Below are 23,611 nucleotides of genomic sequence, written 5' to 3' on the forward strand. Positions count from 1 at the left end.
AATTGTATTTGTTTCTTTCAAAATCGTGGCGCCTTTTGAAGCATTTGAGAGCAAGACAACAGTCCCAGCTGACTTAGCTGCCAGAAGAGACACCCTTCTCCACCTGAGCTCGTTTTGCTCCAGTAAATAAACATACGATTCAGTTTTTTAGGCTCTGGGCTTCTGTATGCAGTTTTGAATTGCCTGTCAGCGGTGCCCCTACTGGGCACTTGGTTTGCCCGGCCGGGGATGACAAGACACGACTAGCTGATAACCCCCTGCACCCCTCTCCATCTGGGATGCCTGAGGCGAGCAGAGCCCGGACCCTGCGGGAAGCCCCGGGTCCTCATCTCCGAGGGTCTCTGACCTGTCGCCCCTCAAACGCCAGGGAAGAGTGGAGAAAAGGATAACCCTAGGTGGGAGTAAAGGGGCTGGTGGAGTGTGTTACTAGTGGGCCAGGCATGAAGGGAATCGGGAAGAGAGAGACCGTGCCAGCGGGGGCGACCCCCGGAGGCAGCCCGGGCCTTGCTGGGAGGTGGGATGGCCTGGGGTGGGGCACGCTTCTCCACGCGGCTTTCGGGCCCTTGGAAGGTGACGTGCACCACCTCGGCGTGACCGCGCTTTCCAGACCCTGCCCCGAGGGGCGCGGAGAGGAGAAGGCGGCGGCGCCCCGGCTCCAACCCGCTGCAGGTGCCGGGGGAGAAGGGAGCAGCCGAGCTGCTGGGTCTGGCGGCGGCCGCGTCGGGGCCGGGCCTCCAGCCCGCGGCGCCTGCTCCTCCTAGCGGCCCGGCCCTGCGTGAAAAGGACTCAGATCTCATCCAGGCCTGAGCACTGGGGGGGGCGGGGAAAGGGCCTTGGCCGTCCTCCCCCGGCCGTCGCCGTGGCAACCGAGATGTTGGAGGCGGACAGTCCCGAGGCTGGAGCGCGGCTCGCCCTCGGGGGCGCGGAGCCCTGAGCTGGGAGCCCCGAGCGCCCGGCGCGCCTGGAGGTCGGCAGGCGAGGCGGGGACTTGCAGGGGGAGGGCGCCCCGCTCCCCGACACCCTCTCCTGCGTTGTCATGGAGACCGCCAGGGCAACCTCACCTGTCCCCGCTGCTGCAGCCGCCGCCGCTGAAGTGGAAGAAACAGCAACCTGAGCCCTCTTTGGCCCCAGCATCTCTTCCAGGAACCCTAACGGCAGTAGCTGCCACTACTCGCCTCCCCAAAACAGGAAACGAGAGGGCAGACGGCCCACATTTGTCCCTCGTTCCTCCACCATGCCTTTCTTTATTCGGCTTTCCACCCTGAATTTTACACTCAGCATCTTCCTCAGTAAATAGTCTAGAGGATGGAAAAATAGCTCCTTTTATTCTGTCTGCCACACCTCTTCTGCCAACAGACCAATTGTTTAATTCCACAGACCACTGTCTTGGGCCAAGTTTAATTATGAAAAGAAAGCAATTTTAGATGTTTTTCTGTTTTGTTTTGTTTCATTGTTTGGTTGTTTGGGGTATTACAGCAGATATGAGAAATCTCTAGTTTTCATTAATAGGATATGGATAGTATTTCCTGGAATGTCCTCTTTCTACTGAGTATCTCTGAAATAGCTACCTTTCGACAAATGAATGGAATAATCATGTGTCAGAATACCCAGGTACATAGGAGAAAAACAATGGGCTGTTCAGAAACCCCTTTCTTGTTTTAAGTTCTGTATGCCAATCCAGTGCTAAAATCTCTCTTTCCTGGGCTTTATTCCATCTGTTTGAGATCAGTTTTTGTTTTTGCAAGGAGAGTTATTTCAGCATGTCTCTGTCTTTGAACTTGAGAGTTCAGGGTAAATGAAATACTCTAGTCTACTTACACTCAGCTCAGGTGCGAGATTTAGTGCATGGATGCATCTCTACTGACTACCGACATGAATGCACTTAGCAAAAAAGACTCTCCCTAATTAGAGCAAGTTGAGGCATCTGTGATCTTGAATTGCCAACCTTCCCTGGCAGGCTCTGTGAACTGCTGTTGGTCATAACCCCTCGCTCTCAAATTTCTTTCCTGTCTAATGTGTATATGGTACAGCTTTCATTCTCTGAAAGCACCCCGTAGCTTTAGCTACTGATAATCATGACTTTCCTTACATAGTTCTGCAATTTTGAATAGACCAGCCTTTTAAACTCACTTTGATATTCCCACTTTAGAAAATCCCGGCAATGTAGGATAACTATTCCTTTCCTAAAGCTGATAGGTGGGATACTTAGTAAATTTGTTTTGTTACATTTTCTGTGTCATGGGATTTTCAAAACTACTAAGAGAGATTTTGATATAGTCCAAGTCCTACGTAAAGCTATGAATTTGAAACATGTTTAAGTCCTATTCTTTTCAGTTGCCACCTCTCCCAAAGGTCATCAGGGTATCCTAAACACCAAATCTCCTTTCATTTGTCATTCTACCTAACCTTTCCTAAGAATGTAACCCTTTTGATCTAACCTCATATTTTCCTTGAAAATCTCTCCCCATCTTCTTGTGGCATCTCTCTGACCTCTTTGCAGGTTCCTTCTCTGTCTTTTCACTTTTTCCTTTTCCTTTTTTGATATTGCATCTTGATCTGACTTTTTCATTCTGTACATTTTCCTGGACCATCTCATTCATATCCGTTGTTTCATCTGCCATCATATTTTCTTGTCTTCTAAATTCGCATCATTCTGTGAAGAATTTTCTCTGTGCTAGACCGTTTCTAAGCTACTTCATGGATGTTTCTACTTTTCCGCAGACATCTCAAATTTAACACATCGCTCACTGAACCTGTTTCTATCCAAAACTTGCTTTTAGTACTGTTTTTCATGGCTCAGTTAATGACCTTACTATGCCCCTAGTTGTCCAAGATCAGAAACATGAGTTCTGTCTATTGATTCATGCATTAATCTAATCAGATTTTCTTACTGGTCTTTAGCATATGCCTGCCAAACAGTGTCATGAAGCTTAGTTCTAGTGGGAAAGAGAGATTAAAACGTGTGCAACAAAGTAATAAAATTATAGCTTTTGATAAAGTCTACTACAGAAGTAAGCAGGGTGCTATATGATAAAGAAAATTTTGGGAGCAACACTTAAGGCAGATGGTCAAACTAAAGTTCAATGTGTTAAGATGAGATGAAGGGTAATAGAAGCCATATTTGTAAGTTGCTGGAGAAAGAACAGGTAAGGCGGAAAGAACTGCAGTTACAAAAATCCCACGGTGGTGTCTCAGTCTGTTTGTGCTAGTATAATAGAACACCACAGGCTGAATAATTTATAAACAACAAACATTTATTTCTTACAGGAGGCTGTCAATCCAAGATCAGGGCACCAGCATTTTGTGTCTGGTGAGGGCTGTATCCTATGAAGAGGGGGAACACTGTGACCTCACTTGGCAGAAAGCAGAAGGGCAAAAAGCCTCTTTATAATAATACCTAATCCCATTCATGAGGGAAGAGACCTCATAGCCTAATCATCTGCTAAGGCCCCATCACACTGGTAGCACCTAAATTGTTGAGGGACAAATTCAAATCATAGTAGGTGGGGAAGGACTTGTTGCGTTCAAAGAACTGACAGAAAAGTCAATGCACATGGTGAGGGAGAGATAAAGGAGTGTGGCAAGGGTGAAAAGGGAGACTGGGGACAGATTTTTCAGGCCCTTGTTATCCCTGATGAGGAGTTTGGATTTTATCCTACATTCAGTAAGAAGCTATTGAGTGTTTTTAAGAGAGGCACAAACTGTTTCACGGTTTTAAAACATTATCTGGCTATAGAGTGGAGGATGAATTGGAAGGGGTGACAGTTTGGAAATAGAGAGGGTGTTAAAGACTATGGGAATATTCTAGCTTAATGATGACGGGGTGTGGAAGTGGAGAGGGAGATAAGTGAACAAACATGAGGTAATTTTAGTGGTCTTTTTTCTTTGTCACCTATTGTGGCGTCTCAATATCATTTCTGTCCTTAGAGCACTCTATGCCATATGAGGCTTTCCATATTCTAGGTTCTTACCACTAAATCCTAATTGTTATGATTCTTATTCTTTTAGGGCATTAAGTGTCAATGATAGTTATGATAACCAAAAAAATCTGCTCTGACCAGGAAGATAAATAATTATAGTGCCTTGAGAGATCTGGGATAAGTCACTAATCATGTCCACCTGTCCTGCAGCATGTTATCATAAGACCATTTTACTTCGAAGCAGCCGTAATGGTGCAGAAAACCATAAAATAACCTAGAATAGTTGTTAATACCCTTACCCTAGATCCTTGCATGTAGGATGTAACCTAGTAACAGTCCCAAATCTGTATATCATGTACAGCCAATAGAAAGCCTGATGAAGTAATTGGGTGGTTCTGTCTTTCCCTCTCACTCCTTTGACCCTTCCCCCTTCTTGTGATTATAAAATATTAAGCTCTGCTGGCTGTCTCTGGAACACATTTTCAGGGGTACCCGACCTGTGTGTCTTGCCACTTGCAGTCATCATATTGGCTCAATAAATCCTTGCTATATGCGTTTGGTCTCAGTTTCTGTTTAGATCAACAGTTACATGGTATGTGAAAAGGAGAAGGTAGACAACAATAGTTAAGATAGCAGGCTCCAGAGTTAAGCTGCCTTGGCTCACATCTGTGTGTCATAACTTACAAGCTGTGTCACTTTGGGAAAATTGCTAAACCTTTCTGTTTCATTTTCTCTAGGTGAAAAATAAGAATAGCAGTAATAATACTTATTTACAGGACTTTACAGAGATTGAAAAACTCATAGAACACAGTGTATGGTATGTGCTCAATAAATGTTAGATGATGTTGCTGCTGATGACAGTGATAGATGACTTGAGGTCTCACTCTATCAACTTTTTAATATAACCACTTGGGGGGACTTCTGCAGCCTTTACCTCTAACTTATTAGTAAGACTAAGAATCAGAAGAGGAGGGGCATCATGACTAGGGTGGACGAAAATGCAAAATGTTTTGACAAGCAGGCATCCCAGTGCAACTGCTCCTCAAATCTCACTTCTTGGGGAAATCTTCCTTTTGAAAAGCACTTTCTGTTCCTTTCTAATTTTTAAATCTTTTTTGAGCATACATTATGTCATTTTGTTTTTCTTTGTTCTAGTGATCCAAAAAAAAAAAAAAATGGATATGGAGTTTTTAATCATGGCAAGGATGATAGAATGCCTGTAAGATGGGAAAATTAGGCCTGCCTTCTCTTGGTGATCTTCTTTATAGCTTGCTGATTACATAGTAAATATTCTTCAGTAATTCTAAACTTTAAATTTCCTTCATTCCCATCTTTGCCAGTATTGATTGCCTTGTTTTATCAAGTAATCACTGTCTTTCAGGAGTGGCCTATATCTCATAATTTTCCAGCTCAGTTATCAAGGCTTCTCAATATTGAATAAATAAATGGGTAAATTAATCCTTTATAAAGTATCTCTCTAAACCTTTTCCTTTCTTTTCTATTACTGTTACCCTCTGTCTAAATTAGACCCTTATTACTTTTCTCAAGAAATATATACATTACCTTGTAAACATCTCTCTAATCAACTTTCACATATTCATGACAGATAAATTAGTTTTCTCAAAGTATGGAGCTATTATTGTCACTCTTTCATTCAAAAAATTCAAAAGCTGTTCACTGAGAAGAAGGTTACAAACTGGCAAAGAATTCATATTCAGATAATATAAAAAAACTCCCATAGGTAAGAGAAAGGCAGGCCACCCAGTAAAAAATTGAACAAGTGACTAGGAGAGATACTCAACAAAAGAAGCTGTCCAATGACTAATAAGTGCAAGAAAGGATCCTCCACCTCAATAGTCATCAGAGAAATGAAATTAAAATCACTATCACATCCATCAGAATGCTACAATAAAAAAGATTGACATTCCCAGGTGTTGGTGAGAATGTTGAGCAAGTTGAATATTCATATATTGTTAGAGGGACAATAAATTGGGAAAAACTGGGAAAACTTGGGAAAAACTGGGAAAACATGAAAAAAAAATATATATATACATACACTCTATGAAGCAATTCTCCTCCTTGGCTATATTCCAAATTAAATGAGTGATGGATTCACTAAAAAACATGAAGGAAACTGTTACAGCAGTACTATGTCTAGTAGCTGAAGACTGGAAACAACTTTAATGTTTATCTTTAGGAGAATGATTAAATAAATTATGGCATATTCTACTATGGTATGCTATGCAGCAATAAAAATTTAAAAAATACTACTACACACTATAACGTGTAAATCCCACAAACAATGACATAACAATATAGAACACACTAATCTATGTTGAGATGTTAAGGTGGTGATTATCTTTGGAGAGCTGAGCAGAGTTAGTAATTGGAAGAGGTGTGAAGGAGCTTGGGGGTGCTGTTATTCTTCTGTTTCTTGACCTGTGTGTATTTAATTTGTGTAAATTTATCAAGCCGTACATTTATAATCTCATTTTTGTCTCTGTTATATTTGAATTTTAAAAATTTTTAAAAGAACTTCTCATTAACTATCGTATTAATCACTTTGTTCAGATTGACATTCAAGCCTCCTCCAAATGGGTTTTAAACTGCATTTCTAGTTGTTTCCTCATATCTTTGCACATGTCCTATGTTTCCAACAGACTTGACTAGTACATGAGACCGAGGCTTCCAATTGTCCTTTACGTTCATTTTTCATCCTTTTAGTATTAGCACCCTCTGAATTTCAGCTGGAAGCATGACAGCCTTTGACCAACCTTCTGACTACATTTTCTGGGCTGCCTTGTCTCCAGGTGTGGTGGTGTGAGTACGTTTGGGCCAATGATACATAAGCAGAAGGGATGAGTGCAGCTTACTTCCTGTGTGTTCTCTTTCACTTTTGCTTCTGGCTGTGAAATAGCAATGTCTGAGAAACCTTGGCAGCCCACATGTTCCAGATGGCAGAGCTACCATGCTGGCTCCGGATCACTGGACTGTTAGATGAGAGAAAAATAAATTTCTGTCTTGTTTAAGCTACAATGTTTTGAGGTTTCTTTATTACAGTATAGTCTCTGTCTTAACATACTCAGTATTTCATAAACATTGTGACTCACGTGTGCCTCTGTGCATTTCGTTAGGCCAAACACTCTTTCCAGAGATGCCCTGACCCACTGAAATGATCTCCAGGCTGTGCCATAGTCATTATTTTATCTCTTACAGTGCTTTTCATTTCCTAGATATGTGACTATGGGGAACGTATTCATTATCTGAGCCTTTGTTTCTTTACCTTTGAAATGGGAATAATAAATGATTATTATAAAGATTAAAAGAGATAATACATGTTAAGTGTTTATTTGTACAGTCTAAAGTATATATTTAACACTCAACAAATATTTTCACATAATGATTTTAATATATGTTAATGAATTATAGAATTGAACAAAGATACAGAACAGAAGCTCAATATATGTTGGAGGGCAGAAACAAGCTCATCTTGTTTTATGATTCCTAGCCTTCTAGAAACGTGTGATTATTTTATACATCTTGGAAATAGTGTAACGTGAATGTAAATATACCCTATGACCAAGCAATTCTGCTTCTATTTATATATTCAAAAGATATGCCTACATGAGTATACCAAAATATGAACAAAATCTTCACAGCAGCATTTTTTTTAATGGACATAAATGATGTAAGAGCAAAACAAACTCAGTTTTGGCAATTTTCTATTGTCTGTCCTATGCTTCTCTTTCCTTTTAAAAATTTGGAGTAATAATACTTGACTATTCACTCCTTAAGAATATGACTCATTTCTTACAATATGCTTTGGGAAAGGATTGCTCAAAGTCTTTAAGGTGCTACAAATAAATTATACTTTCAATTTTAGTATTTCCTTTCTAGAATTTTCTAACAATTTTCTTGCCTCTATAGTACTTCCTTTAAGTTCTTTAGTGAGGGTGGTAGATGTTTTTGGCTTTTGTTTGCCTGAAAATATTCTCATTCTTGAGTGATAACTTACCTCGCTATATTTGCTCTCAGAATCATGAAGCTTTTATTCTACTTCCTTTTAATTTTGTGGCTTTTGAGAAGTTTGCTGTTAGAAAAAGTGTTGTTCCTCAAGGGTGATCTGTCTTGTCTTTCTGACTGCTATTTAATATAGTCAGTCTGTGGTTATCCTCAGTTTTACTGCTATGTATTGAGTGGATTTTTGAAAACAAAATTATCCTGTTTGGGATTCATTATGCTTCTTGAATGTGAGGTCTCATAGCTCTATCAATTTTCCTCCATCATTTCCCTAAAAGGCAAAACATTTTCCCCCCCAACCAAGAGCCAATCAAAGTAGGACAAGTCACCTTATCGTGTGAGCTTATAAATGGGCAGATTTTCTTCTGTCTCATCTTTTCACTGCATGTGGGCTTTTTTTGTTTTTTTGTTTTTTGAGGGTCCTATTTTTATATGGAAGTTACTGGTTCAAATCTTATGGCCCATTTCTCACATGACCCTAGAAATTTATCTGACTTTGAGAGCTCTGTTTTTTAAACTATGCTCATTATTTATCCTTTCTAGTTATACTGGAAGTTTTCTTCCTTTTTAAAAATAATATTAAATAAACTGAATGCCTTATATCCTTGGCAGATTTTTATTTTTCAATGTGTATTGTTTTGAACAAAAGAAGAAATATTTTATGGATACACGCACTAAAGGGGTTATAAAGATTTTGTTATTTTCTAATTTTCTGTGAATTTTCACTTTTTTTTAGTTGACCAAGACTAGTTTACAAAAGTTGCCTTGAGCTGGTTTTTGGCCCACTTGAATAACTTTCCACTGTTGTCACATAGGAAAGCAAGTCTTTCACTCTCAAAAGGAGTCTGTGGCCCGCCCCCCTACTTTTAAATAGGCTAGGTTCACAGCAATGTTAAGCAAAAATATGCATGGAGAGTTCCCATATACCCTCTGCCCCCACAGGTTCATAGCCTCCTGCACTATCAAAATTCTGCACCAGAGTGGTACATTTGTTGCAATGAACCTACATTGACACACTATCATCACCCAAAGTCTGTAGTTCACATTAGGGTTCCCTCTTGGGGTTGTAAATTTTACAGATTTTGACAAATGTGCAATGACATGTATCCACCAATAGACTATCGCACAGAAGTTTCACTGCCCTAAAATTCCTCTGGATCCCTTCTTCCCCCACAATTCCTGGCAACTGCTGATCCTTTTGCTGTCTCCATAGTTTTGCCTTTTCCATATTATCAAATAGTTGAAATCATATAGTATGTAGCCTTTTCACATTGTCTTCTTTCAATGTATACGTCTAAGGTTCCTCCTTGTCTTTTTGTGGTTGGGTAGGTCTCTTTTTTTTTTTTTTTTTTAGTGCTGAATAATATTTCAGTGTCCGGATGTACCACAGCTTAAATTTGTAAATTGCTTTCTAATGTGGCTATACAATTTTGCATTTCTATGAGCAATGAATGAAATTTCCTGTTGTTCCATATCCTCGCCAACTTTTGGTGTGGTTAGTGTTCTGGATTTTGGCCATTCTAATAGGTGTGTAGTGGTATCCTGTTGTTGTTTTAATTTGAATTTACTGGTGGACATATGCTTATTTGCCATCTGTATATCTTTTTTGGTGAGGTGTCTATTCAGATCTTTTGTGCATTTTTAAATTGTGTTGTTTCTTTTCTTATTGTTGAGTTTTATGAGTTCTTTGTACATTTCAGATAACAATTCTTTATCCGATATTTTTTGCAACTATTTTTCCCCCATTCTGTGGCTTGTCTTATCATTCTCTTGACAGTATCTTTTACAGAACAGAAGTTTTAAATTTTAATGAAGTTTAGCTTTATTTCATGGATTGTGCCTTTGGTGTTGTATCTAAAAAGTCATATCCGTGCTCAAGGTTGTCTAGATTTTCTCCTATGTTATCTTCCAGGAGTTATATATAATTTTATATTTTACATTTAAATCTGTGATCAATTTTAAGTTAATTCTTTGGAGGGTGAAAAGTCTCTTCTTTCTTTTCTTTGCATGTGGATGTCCAGTTTTTCAGCACCATTTGTTGAAGAGACTATCTTTTCTCCATTTTATTACTTTTGCTCCTTTGTCAAAGATCAGTTGACTGTACTTCCATGGGCCTGTTTCTGGGCTATCTATTCTTTTCCATGGATCTATTTGTCCATTCTTTTGCCAATACCACACTGTCTAGGTTTCCTTAACTTTATAGTAAGTCTTGAAGACAGCTACTGTCAGTTGTCTGACTTCATTCTTCTCATTTAATATTGTGTTTGCTATTCTTGGTGCATTTTACTTTTTACTCTGCATTTTTTGTAGGTCACTATCCTGAACACTCTACTTCTTTATGTAAGAGGCTTAATCAGACATTTGATGGATACACATTATCCATAATAATGTAACAACTAACATTTGTTAAGTGCTTATTAAACTCCAGGCAAAACTCAATTAATCTTCAAGTAAAGCCAAATAGAGAAATGCTGTAATTATCTTCACATTTTAGAGGAGGAAACCAAGACCCAGTGGAATGTAAGTATATTACGCAAGGCACTTAGGTAGTAAATAGTGGAACATTCATAGTCTAACTCAAAAACACTCAATAGGGTATCACTTCCCAATAACTACAGCCTAAACTAACTTCCTGGCAAGGATATTCTACAAGTTAGTCAGGTTATAGAGACACAAATTACACTTTTTAAATTGAACATTTACTAAATCATGTACTATATACCAGGGACTAATCTGGGCATCAAATTTTCAAAATAGTTGTCACTAAACACCTTCTCTGAATGAGTTCACTGTGTAGAATGTCTGATAGTGAAGAGACAAGTTAAAATACAATAGTAGCTTTTTTCAAAGTAGTGCCAAACTTGAATTACCACAGATGCCCATCAACTGGAAAATGGACAAATTGTGGCATAAACATGCAATGGAATATTACTCAGCAATAAAAGTATGGGGAAGTATAATAACAAAGTTTTGATATAGGTATATCGCACTAACAGATCTTACTTGCTAAATCTTCACTGTTATTTCAAAGTGAAGCTCTATTGCAGCTCTTCTGATCAATTTAGAAATAAGGAATAATCTTTCTTTCTAGACTTTAATTCCTTGCCTTCTTATATTTAGGTCAAAAATTTTTACATTGCGGCCACATGTACCTTAACAAAGTTACTACTCTCAGAACTTTCCTATAATAAAAGATCTTTTTTTCTCTCATTATGGTACACAAGATTAACTTCTTAACTATAAAGACTTTGACATATTTTTTTTTTATCCTTTTAGCATTCTTTTTCTTTCCAAATATATTCAGGCATTATAGATACTGGCCATGGGCATCGTGCATTTTTTGACTTTTTTCTTAATCATTAAAGTGTCTCTAAATATTAATATCTCTCAATCTCATTTTTATTTGCCTTACTCCGGTTCCTAGCCCCAAAGGTATAAAAGGAAATTTACTACTATTTTACATAATGATTATGCCTGTTAGTTAAGGGAAAATGCAAGAAAATACAATTTTACATTTCAATCGCAGCCAAATACTGAATTATCCACAAAAATGATCAAAAAAGATAATTAGAATAATTTAGTCTTCAGATGAACCCTAAATTTAGATTAAACAATTCAGTTTTCAAGTAGAAAATTTAGCATTTACCTGTTTTCTTAGCTACTATGTAAAGTTTTTAATAGGTGCTAGCACAGTGAAATAATGAAAAAACAGAGAAACATGCAGCCTAAATAAAAACTGGTTTATCAGTGCCTCAAAATTGGAAGTAATTTGTACTCTAAAGGGAGCAACAGCATGTATCAGCGAAGTGATCAAAAGTTAGAGAAACATGCAGCCTAAATAAAAACTGGTTTATCAGTGCCTCAGAATTGGAAGTAATTTGTACTCTAAAGGGAGCAACAGCATGTATCAGCGAAGTGATCAAAAGTCCTTTGTATAAGACAATATATGACAAGTAAAGCTCATTTCGCCAGCTTCTGAATATTTGGCCAGTGTTCCCGGTTTTGTGTTGGCAGGGATTGGCCTCCTAGTAGCGTAGACTTTTGTTTGTGCTGGAGAAAGGACGAATATTCTATATAAATAATTGTAATTATCTTCTCATTGAAGAAACATAAACTTGGAATTCAATACTGTGTTCTTGAGTAAATAATCAATTTTGGAAAGAATAGAATTAAATTCTCTCTGTTTTTGCAAATGGATGGCTGGTACAAAGTTGGTAAATTTTTTTTTTTTTTTTTTTTTTTCAGTGAGCGGGAGCCGGTCTGTACGTGGGATCCGAACCCTCGGACGGGAGCGCCGCCGCGCTTCCCAAGCAGCGCACTGTCCAGTGCGCCACCGGGCCGGCCCCAAAGTTGGTAAATTTTATATAAGTTTTCTTTTCACAGGGAACATACGTTTTAGGTTGAAGTATTTTAGGTTAAAATACTTTATTTTTCTATTTATGCTACTGTTACTTTGTGCTATTTTTTCCTTGAAATATTGTCCATGTACAATTCTACAAGTTACATGTTTGTAGTCAATAAATATAATCAATATAGTCAATAAATAAATATAGTCAATAAATAAAAAAAATTAGAAGATGTTAGATAAAGAATGCTGCACATTAAAAATTCTTAATTTGGTTCGTAAACATACTATTTTACATATAATGAGGGTGAATTTCTTCAGTAATCAAGACATGAAGTCAAAGTTTTTTACCTGGAAGATTTCTTATAAATTATTTAATCAATGAGATGTTTTGTTGTTGTTATTATTTGTTTGTTTTGAAATATATGAGTGAACGGAAGCCTTGAGGGTCAAATGGCATGCTTTCTCCCTCAGGTTAAAAAGGAAGTTTAGGCTGCAGATGACCACTTAAATAAGAATGGAATATGTAACTTTCAGTTTAAATACAGCCTCACATGTGTTGGTGAAAATTATTAGATTATTTACAGCTGGTCTTTGTAGACTCTTGAGTTAAGGATCTTCTGAAAATTCAGTGTTGGAAATTTATATTTATTTCACTATTTACTTTTTACTTTATTATGTTGTTTTATTTATTCTTTATAAATTGGCAGCCCTTTATACTGCTTTTACTGCTAAATGTTTTACTAAAAGTGCTATCTATCACATCAACTATTGATGATCATTTTGCCAACTAGCATATCTGATTGATAACAACTGGACTGAGGAAGGAAAGTTAATCACTATTTTCATTCATTGATTTCTAGATAATGTGCTATATTGGCTTTAGTTTGAATTCCCTGTTACAATTTAAATAAAAATTCTTTCAGTAGATGCTATACTTGATATATCAAAAATACAACTTTCAAAAATTATTTTTAATTGAATGGAAAATTCTCACCATGTTTTTATTTGAATAGTGTACTTGAGCAATATACCTGTGTCCTTGTCTATCCATATCTTGCCATATTACCTCCCAAGCAGCTACAATCTTTTGTGGAGAATAGAAGTTAGGAAGGATTGCAGGAGAGATATCTATGCCATAACAATTACTTCTGCATCAGTTCTTCTTGCAGGTTTCGTCATATAATTGGAAGTCAGGAATTTCAAATGAAGTTTAATTTGAAACTCAAAAAGTGGTGTATCTTGCAAATAGATATAAGGCTGAGAAAAAAACATGTAGAACTGCACGTCAGCTTTTAAATGTAAATGACATTTTGATTTTATTATAATAATGTTAGTATCCCTGCTGTGGATTAAGTTGTGTCCCCCAAAGTTCAGGTATTAGCTTACCCCTCACAGAGACAGTGTTAAGATGATGGGAAATCCAATTATGATAATTGAAAGGTAGTACCTTGAAGAGCTGATTAAATTGTGAGGACCATGCCCTGGTAAATGGATTAATAAGTTGATGGTTTAATGATGGTCATGGGCATGGTTCTGAGGGCTTTAAAAGGAGGACTGAGGAGCTGACTCTCTCTCTGCTCTGCCATTCTTGCCATATGACACCCTGCACTGCTGTAGTCACTTCACCAAATGTGTTCCCTGGACTTTGGACTTCCCAGCCTCTGAAACTGTGAGCAGTAAATATTGTTTCTTTATAAATTACCCAGTTTCAGATATTTTGTTATAAGCAAAAGAAATGGACTAATACAATCTCTAACCATATTGTCTCTCATTTATCAATTTCATACGACTGCTCTAAAATTTTGTGTGTGTATGTATCATGTCACCAATTGGCAATTAGGAAGCTAGCAGGAAATTAAGTAAAGATGACTCATTTTTTAGCTTAACTTTTTTTCCTTTCATGTTATTTTAATGTGTTAATATGATACAACAGGACATTAAATAAACCAATCATTTTGTTGAGCACAGACTTGATATTGCAGACTTAATTTACAAATTTGGTTAGGTTTGCTAACCAAAGTATTAGTATTAGCTTCAATATAAGGTTTTTCCAAGAATAGCTATGTTTTTTTCATAGCACCCTGAAGTGTCATGTGAGATCAAATAGTTTTTTGAGTTCTTGTTATCTGAGGCTTTTTATGTCAATGGTCGAAGAGAGGGACTATTCTATAAAATATTTACTGAATCCACTTAATATGTCATTCACTTATCTTGAGTAACATAAAAACTAACATAAAAACAGTGATATGTTCGAACTTGCTTATAGTAGCTCATTAGAGCTAAAATTGTTAACTTTTTAGAAATTTTACAATCTGTTTGCAAAACACAACCATTATTAAAAATTAAATGATACAAACTTATTATGTAACTTACATTGAAAATTAGTAAATACTTAAAATTTATTATTGCCCAATTATTTTACTATAATGAAGTATTATCTGTACTCTTGAGGTGGTTATCCTGGTCTATAATATCAGTATAGTGAAAATACCATGTGACCATGCTTTATTGTGCATGTGCAATTCTTCCCAACTCTAGGGTCTGTGATTCACATTTGTTGCTTTAAATAGGCCACGGTAGAAGTACTTGCATCACAGACATCAGCAAATGCCACAAGTCAGAGCTTGATTTATTGTTTTGTACATTGTCTTAGTACCGAAGCTGAAAGAAGTTTCAATTTAATGAATAAAATTTGTACAAGAGTGAGAAATAGTGCAACAGTATATCACATACCATAGTAAATTACAAAAAAATTATTGGGGAAATGGTTGGGATGAAATTTCATTTGTCATAGTTCAATTGAAACTGTAGGTTGGCTATATATACAAGAGTTCAGTAAAAATCAGTGAAAGTATTTTATGGGAATTAGTTGCTATATGGGATTCATAATAAAAAGTATTTCATAATTTATTATTATTTATAAATTGCATGGTACACATCCTTTATATCAGTAAAGTTTATAATAACCTTATATATTTGTGTATTTTTTGAGAGAGAGTTATGAAACATTTACCAGGATTCTACTATAATCCTTGGTGATTGAACCACTTCCATTTCCACTCTACCTTCATGTATGTGGAATGTTTGAATATGCATCACATGAGCTCTTCCTCTTGTTTTTTGCATCCTTGAACTCAAAATCCAAAATTATTGGATATCACATATTTTAACAGCCTTTTAAAGATATAACTCACATACCACACAATTCATCACTTAGAGTGTACAATTCAATGTTTTTGTTATGTTCAGAAAGTTATACAACCATTACCATCATCTAATTTTAGAATATGTTTGTCACTCCCATAAGACACTTTGTAGCCATTAGCAGTCAATTCCACTTCTCCCCTCCTTCCCAGCAACAATATACTTTCAGTCTATGTAAATTTTCTTATTCTAGACCTTTCATGTAAATTTAATCATACAATATGTGTTCTTTTGTGTCTGACTTTCACTCAGCTAAATGTTTTCAAGAATCATTTATGGCATAGCATGAATCAAAACTTTATTCATTTTATGGCATAATAATATTCCTTTGAGCATTTTGTTCATATATTCAATTCAGGGACACATGAATTTCTACTTTTTGTCTCTGAATATGTTGCCTTTAATATTTGTGTATAATAAATTTCGTGTGGACTTAGGTTTTCATTCCTCTTAAATATTTATACAAGTATAGGTGTGGGCTTGTTAAGTCAGCTGGTTTTCTGTGTTTAATTTTTCAACTTACTGCCAAATCGTTTTCAAAGCAACTGCATCATTTTGCATTCCCACCAGCAATGCATGAGGATTCCAACTCTCCAATCCTCACCAACACTTGTTTTTTTGATTATAGAAATCCTAGTGAATTTAAAGTAATATTTCACTGTGGCTTTAATTTGCATTTTCCTAATGACTAATAATATTGAGCAACTTTTCTTGAGCTTGTTTGCCATTTGAACATCTTCTTTGGAGAAATGTCTATTCAAACTCTCTGCCAATTTTTATTTACTTGTTTACTTTTCTGTGGCTGGCTGATATAGGGATCTGAACCCTTGACCTTAGTGTTATGACACTATGCTGTAAACAATTGAGCTAGTGGGCCAGGCCTCTTCCAATTTTTAAATTGGGTTGTTTGACTTTCTACAATTGGGTTGTGTTTTCATGTATTTATGTATTGTGGATGAAAGTCCCTTATTAGAAATATGATTTTCAAATGTGTTTTCCCACTTCTGTACATTGTCATGTTACTTTTTCGATGGTATCATTTGCAGCATAAAAATTTTTAATTTTGATGTATTTCAATTTATGAATTTTTCCTTTGTTGATTTTCCTGTTGTTGTCATAAAGACGAAAGCTTTGCTTTACTCAAGATCACAAAAATTTACTGCTATGAATTCTCGTAAGATCTTTAAGTTTTAGCTCTTACATTTAGATCCGTCAATCATTTTGGTTTAACTTTTAAGACGAAAGCTTTGCTTTACTCAAGATCACAAAAATTTACTGCTATGAATTCTTGTAAGATCTTTAAGTTTTAGCTCTTACATTTAGATCCGTCAATCATTTTGGTTTAACTTTTATGTATGGGATGAGGTGGGAATCCAACTTCATTCTTCTATCTGTGAGTATCCTGTTGTCCTGGCACTATTTGTTGAAAAAACTATTTTTTGTTCCATGTGGCAGTTCTATCTGTAGTTGTTTGAGAAACTTCCATACTATTTTCCACAGTGGCCGTACTTTGCATTTATGCTACTGAAGTCTCATTGAGCTCCAACTTCACTGAATACATTTCTTCCAGTTCCTGAATGGCCTAATTACACCTCATTGTTTTATCCTAAATATTTAGCTTATGTATATTGTAAGCCCAACCTCTGAAGGCATTTTTGAGTTTTAGCTGTAGAGTATGGTTGGGAACTGAGCTTGAATCACAGTTGATGGTAAGCAGGTCCACACGATAGAAGGATAATGAATCATTTCCCTCCCCCAATATATGTGATTTCAGTATTATCATGATAAGCACTGAATTTATGATTTCTTGAAAGAATGTTGACTGTTAACCAATGATTGTGAATTGTCTCCAGTACGTACTCCTGTAGCACAATTTGTACCTCCTGTGCTCCAATACATACCACCTATAGTTGGTTAAATAATGGCCACCCAAATAAACCATGTCCTAATTCCTGGAACTTATAAATGTTAACTAGTTTGGGAAAAAGGGTCTTTGTAGATGTAATTAAGTTAAAAATCTTGACACGAGAAGATTACATGCTTGGGGCCTAAATTCCATTATAAGGGTCTTTTTAAGAGAGAAACACACAGAGTAGAAACTCACAGAAAAGGCAAAGGCAAAGTGATGTAGCCTCAAGCCATGTAATGCTGGTCACCACCACAAGCTAGAATAGAGACAAAAATCCATTCCTTCTTAGAGCTTCCAGAGAGAGTGCACCTCTATGTCATCCTGATTTTGGACTTTTGGGCTCCAGTACTATGAGAGGATAAATTTATACTTCTTTAAAGCCATCCATTTTGTGATAATTTGTTAGGGAAGCCACAGGAAATTAATACAGCACCTTAGCAATTATTTGTTCATTATCTATTTTCTGAACAGGGCTTTACGCTCCACAAAGACCTTGATTATTTGTCTTATGCACCTTGACAATTCTAGCACCTAAGAGAGGGTTTGTCAAACTTGGCCCTTGTGAATATTGGTTGAATAATTGAATAAATTGGCTGTGATGCTTATATCACTCATAGTTTAGTGTTCGGCTAGATGAATGAATGAACAAATGAATGAATCAAATAACAAATTGCCATGGGTTAAATGTGTTGCCCAAAAGTTATGTATTGCAACTTGAACCCTGTTGTAACAGTGTTAAGAGGATGGGAAATCCAATTACATTATTTGAAAGGCAGGGACTTTCAAAGGTGATTGGATCATGAAAATTGTGGCCTTGTGAACGGATTGATCAATTCATGGAATAATGTGTGTGGTTCTGATGAATTTAAAAGGAAAGCAAGTGAGAAGGTTAGCTCTCTTGCTCAGCCCATTCTTGTGATATGACACCCCGGTTGCAATAGGACACTGTAAAGAGTTCTTACCCAGAAGGTCCTCACCAGATGTGTTCTCTGGACCTTGGACTTCCCAGCCTCTAAAACTGTAAGAAATAAATTTCATTTCTTTATAAATTACACAGTTTCAGGCATTCGTTATAATCAACAGAGACAGACTAATACAGAAATGTATATTTATTTACATAAATAAATACATTTAGACTCACTGTAAAAATTACTATAATTCTGATTATTCAGCAAAGTAACTGAGAGAAAACTACAGATTTTATGATGGGGAGCAAAAGAAGCAAAGTTTTATGGGTGGTTTTACTGGAGGATAGAGTTAGAATTTGGGTTTCTAGCCTAGGAAAAGTGAAGGTTCTCTAAAGATCTAGGGGATAGTCCAGGAAGAGGCATCTGAAATAGTGCTTTCCCAGACACTGTCCTTTCAGTTGCAAAATTTTTCAGGTGGTAGCTGCCATGCTTAATGCAGCTTCACTAAATACTGGTCTATAGTCATAAGCAAGGAATATTATCTGTGGTGCTCAGTATAGAAGAAGACCTTAATAAGTTCCTTATTAAGCTGCAGACCTTCCTCATATCTCTCCCTTAACATGTGAGGAAGGTCTGCAGCTTAACAAGGAACAACATTCATTATAGATGATTTATGAAGGAGAACTTCAGATCAAACAAAGATGAGGTGCCTGGCTGTTTGGTCTAAAATACAGTGTCATATAAACTTGTGTAGTTATTTAAATATGCTCTTTTAGACACAGCTCCTTATAAGGCCTACTGTAAATTGGAAAAACAGATTTAAAAAACTATGAAAAAGCACCAGGTGACAAGCTTTTGGTTTTGCAGTGAGCTGTCTGCTGGGGTTACTTTCCAAAGAGGCACTTGCCCTTTGAATCATTGACTGCATAATAATTCTGCTCAGACTAATCACTCACTTGTGGAGTATACGAGCGTTAGTGGCTATGTTATCTTACTTCAGGTAATAAACAAGAACATTGTGTGTGTGTGTTTGCAAACAGGAAGCACTTTTATATTGCAGCCATGTACATTTAACTTTCTTTATTGTCTCATTCCAAACTTATTTCTTATTCCTCTCTATCATCTGTGAAAACTCTTGGTCTTTGCTGTATTTTCCAATGCTCTGGCTTATGCCCTGTTTCAATTCCCACTTACATTAAATTGTATTTCTTCCAAAAAGCTATTTCAGCAGGAGGTGATATCTTCATTCTCTGAACTCCTAGAATACTTTGCTTCTACTTTTTTTAAAAATCATGATCATCAGAATGATGAGCCACCATTTATGGAGGGTTCACTTTATGCCAAACATTGGGTTACATCCTTTACACACACTATTTCATTTAATTCTTACAACAGTTCTGTTGAAGTGGGCTCTATTATCTCCATTTTACAGTCAAAAACCCTGAAATTTTGAGAGGTTTATGTGATTTGCACAAATATGCAGCTTCTGAGTGGAAGATCTACAGTTCACCCAGAAAATCTTAAGAGTTTATATTTTTAACCTTTCTACATACTGTCCCTTAGGCTAATACTGATAGAATAATAGATGCATTTTCTTTTCTAGGTAATAATGATGTTTGAAGGTAGAGAGAGACTCCATATTATTTTATTTTTCTGATTACAACTTCTAGGACTTAGCAACTCAATAAATATTGGTTGGATGAATGAATCAATCTCTAGAATAAACTTATTACAATAAAAATTACTGGGCCTTAAAATGTATTTTAAAATAATTTAAGAAAGTTATACTGATGGCTATAGATAAATTATTATAAAACGTAAAAGATGGAATTCATGGATAAACATGACTTGCCTCATATTAACTATGCCAAATGTCTTTTCCCATGTTTTTTAAAGTTCTGTATATAAATAATACATAAATAATGAGATATTAATTCACAACTTTTTGAAGTTTCCTAGCTAGATGATTTGGCTCAAGTTAACAGAACAATTTGCCATGTTTTTTAAAGTTCTGTATATAAATAATACATAAATAATGAGATATCAATTCACAACTTTTTGAAGTTTCCTAGCTAGATGATTTGGCTCAAGTTAACAGAACAATTTGGTTTAATCAATTTTATGTGTCAAATGCAAATTATTAATCTTATGTTTTTTGTTTTTTTTTTTTGTGATTTTGTTTCCAGGATGGTGTAGGGGTGGATGAGAAGCTGTCCTTACGGCGGGTAGCTGTGGTGGAAGATTTCTTTGACATTATCTATTCAATGCATGTGGAAACAGGGCCAAATGGAGAACAAATTCGGAAACATGCTGGACAAAAGAGAACTTACAAAGCAGTAAGTTATAAAAAAGAAAAGAAAAAAATGGCATGTATTTTGAAATTTGTTATTATGTATACTCATTAAGAATGGGTTAAATAATGATAAAATTCTACTTTCATTATAAATTAGACCATAGCATGGTCACATCCAACATTTGAACTATAATTATTACTGACTTTATTTTGTTTTATGTTCACTAGTCTATTATATATAATTTAAACCTGAATTCTCCTATTGTTTTCTCTAAGTATATATAAAATGTGGTAGTCCAAGTGAAATGCCCACAAATGTGAAGATATATTTGTATTATATATTTGATGTGTTGTGATATATGAATTATGGATGGGAAGATATTAATTTTTATATTACCACTTCTGTCTTAATGTGCCTTCTCCTTTAAATTGTATTAGTATATTTAGGTATTTCCTATTTTATACTTACAGTACCATAGGTAAGAAAATTTTATGTAGTTTTCTTATGTCACATTAGATAAAATACATTTATCCTTAACAATATGCATTTTTTAATTTTTCAGAATAGGCTATTAAAAGATATATGTTATTTCATAGATCTAATGCCCTTGACATTTTAGAATGGAAATATATAATGTTTTTATTGTAAATTATGTGAACAGCAGATTTAATTAAGTGTTAGATTTTGAAATATGTATTGTCAAATTGGAGTTATATATTATTTCTAAAGTTTCTAATTATATCTACAGTTTGATCTAGACACTTTAATCTAGATTTTATTTAATTAGAAACTTTATGAAATAATATTACTATAGATATTTTATCCTTTCTAGGAAAATTGAGCAGTAATTTACTCTTTTTAATATAAGCAAAGTGTACATCAGAAGTATTTTATCAGCAAGCAGGATAATATCCTTTTTTTAGAATTCTTATTGAACTTTGCTTTTGGCTACCTTTATATTAACTGTTTTCAGCTGTATTGATACACAATATCAGTCTGGATCCATTTTTTTTTCAGATACAGAAAAATGTGTGAAATGCTCAAAGTTTCAAATACAGGTACATATGTTTGAAAATTAGCTACTGAGCATAAGAAATAGCTTCTTTTCCATAACTATTTTTTGCTATATCGCCAGGGTCATATTGAACCTTTGTAGTTGCATAATAACCCCTAATACATGTTGCACTTATCCCTCCTTCTCTATGGTTTTGTTTCTTGGCTGTTTCCAAATTGCATGGTTTGTGGGCGCCAGGGTCATATTGAACCTTTGTAGTTGCATAATAACCCCTAATACATGTTGTACTTATCCCTCCTTCTCTATGGTTTTGTTTCTTGGCTGTTTCCAAATTGCATGGTTTGTGGGCAGGCACCATTGTAAGTTTCCTTACATAATTCTGCCCCATAAACTATCTTTTGATTTACACATTCCAGGAGACATTCTGATCATGACTAATGATAATGACCTACCTTCTTGAGAAATTATATAGACTAATATTACTGAACATACTCACTTTGCCTGTCTCCTAAGCCAGAGTTGTACCTCTGGATAGTAAGAAGAGAAAAATTGTATATTGATCTACTAATATCACTAACTGTGTACTCTTATGATAATGAATTTTCATGAAATAGCTACCTGAACTTGATAGGACTTTGTAAGGTAGGAATACACAAATTTAATTGCATTAAATGAAAAACAAAAACAAACGAAAAACAAGTGGCATCATTGTTAGTAGTAGTGTGGCAGCCAAATCTGTTTAGGTGCCAAAAGCAATTTTAAATGATTTAATCTTTGAAATGCATTTATTAGAAACATTTAATTAAAGTGGAAACATGAGTCAATGACATAGATCCAAATCTCTCACCCTGTGTTTTCTTAAATGAAAAGTAGAGAATCTGATACATTGCCCATTGCTCATGCTAAACACTTGCAATAAATTTGTAAACATGTTTCCAGCATATATAATTTTGTATTAACATTATAAAGACATTTTACACGTTTTGGAGTACCAACTTTGAAAGTGTAAGCAGAATCTGAAACATCATCCAATCCCCTCTTGAGAATATCCTATTTGAAGATCCTTCTTTTTCCCTAAGTTTATTTTTTATTTCCAAATCTAAACTTTTATTACCTTTTTTCTAATATCATGGAGATTCTTTTTTGGCCTAACCTTTTTCCCTCTGGTATCTCTCAAGTGAATGCTAATTAGGAAACATTTCCATTTTATGGAGTAATAATTCATTGTAGGAAAAAAAAGGAAAAATTACTGCTGCAATGCCAGCAAAACTGTGCACATGATTCTACAATGAATTTAAGTCTAATGTTAAAAATTAATATAAACGTTCAATTAATGGTGCATAAAACTAAAATTCAATTTGAAATGAAATGTGTATTGCTATTAGGGCCATAGACTGTTGATTCAGAGTTTACTTTTTTATACTAATGGTGGAATTGGCTAGTCATTGGTAGTATTAGCTTAGATACCTATTGCAATTATAACGGTTCCCATTAAGTTTAAAATTTTTTTCTACTTCTAACACATTAGCTCATAGAAAATGCATGATTATGTTTATTGACCTTCTTTTTCTTCCTCTTCCTACATGGCCAAGAAACCATACTTATACAACTAATCATTAAAGAGTATCATATTGTCTTAACAATATTATCAATAGATTTAGTGATCATTTTATTTACTTTGCCTTTTTTGCAAATCTTCTTTCTGTGTTTTCACTCTGCAGGAAATGATGGCCCTTTAATATTGGATTAACTTTTGAATGCTATTTGGTCTTACCTATCTGCAGTATATCATTCCTTGAAATATCTAGGCATTATACAGTTTAAATTTTATTGCAATCTGATATGACTATAAATAAAATTTGAGGTTATATATTCTATTAATCATGAGTTTTTAAAAATCCACACAAAATGACACACTTTAGGAATATGTAAAGGCTATAATGATTATTTTTTCAATCATTATTGCATTCCAGGGTCTTTTAGAATTTTATTT

General features: G+C 35.4%; 1 protein-coding gene across 1 annotated transcript in view; it reads left to right on the forward strand.

Moving 5' to 3' along the window:
* The first annotated feature begins 20,501 nt into the window (after nt 1-20,501).
* Nucleotides 20,502-23,611, forward strand: part of NOL4 (nucleolar protein 4) — a 288,360-nt gene continuing 285,250 nt past the window's right edge. The window contains exon 1 of the mRNA XM_008583526.1: nt 20,502-20,645. Within this exon, the coding sequence (XP_008581748.1) occupies nt 20,574-20,645 (72 nt within the window). The 5' untranslated portion in view covers nt 20,502-20,573. The remainder of the gene's footprint in view (nt 20,646-23,611) is intronic.

The sequence above is a fragment of the Galeopterus variegatus genome, unplaced genomic scaffold (assembly GCF_000696425.1).
Source record: "Galeopterus variegatus unplaced genomic scaffold, G_variegatus-3.0.2 Scaffold2955, whole genome shotgun sequence".
Lineage (NCBI taxonomy): Eukaryota > Metazoa > Chordata > Mammalia > Dermoptera > Cynocephalidae > Galeopterus > Galeopterus variegatus.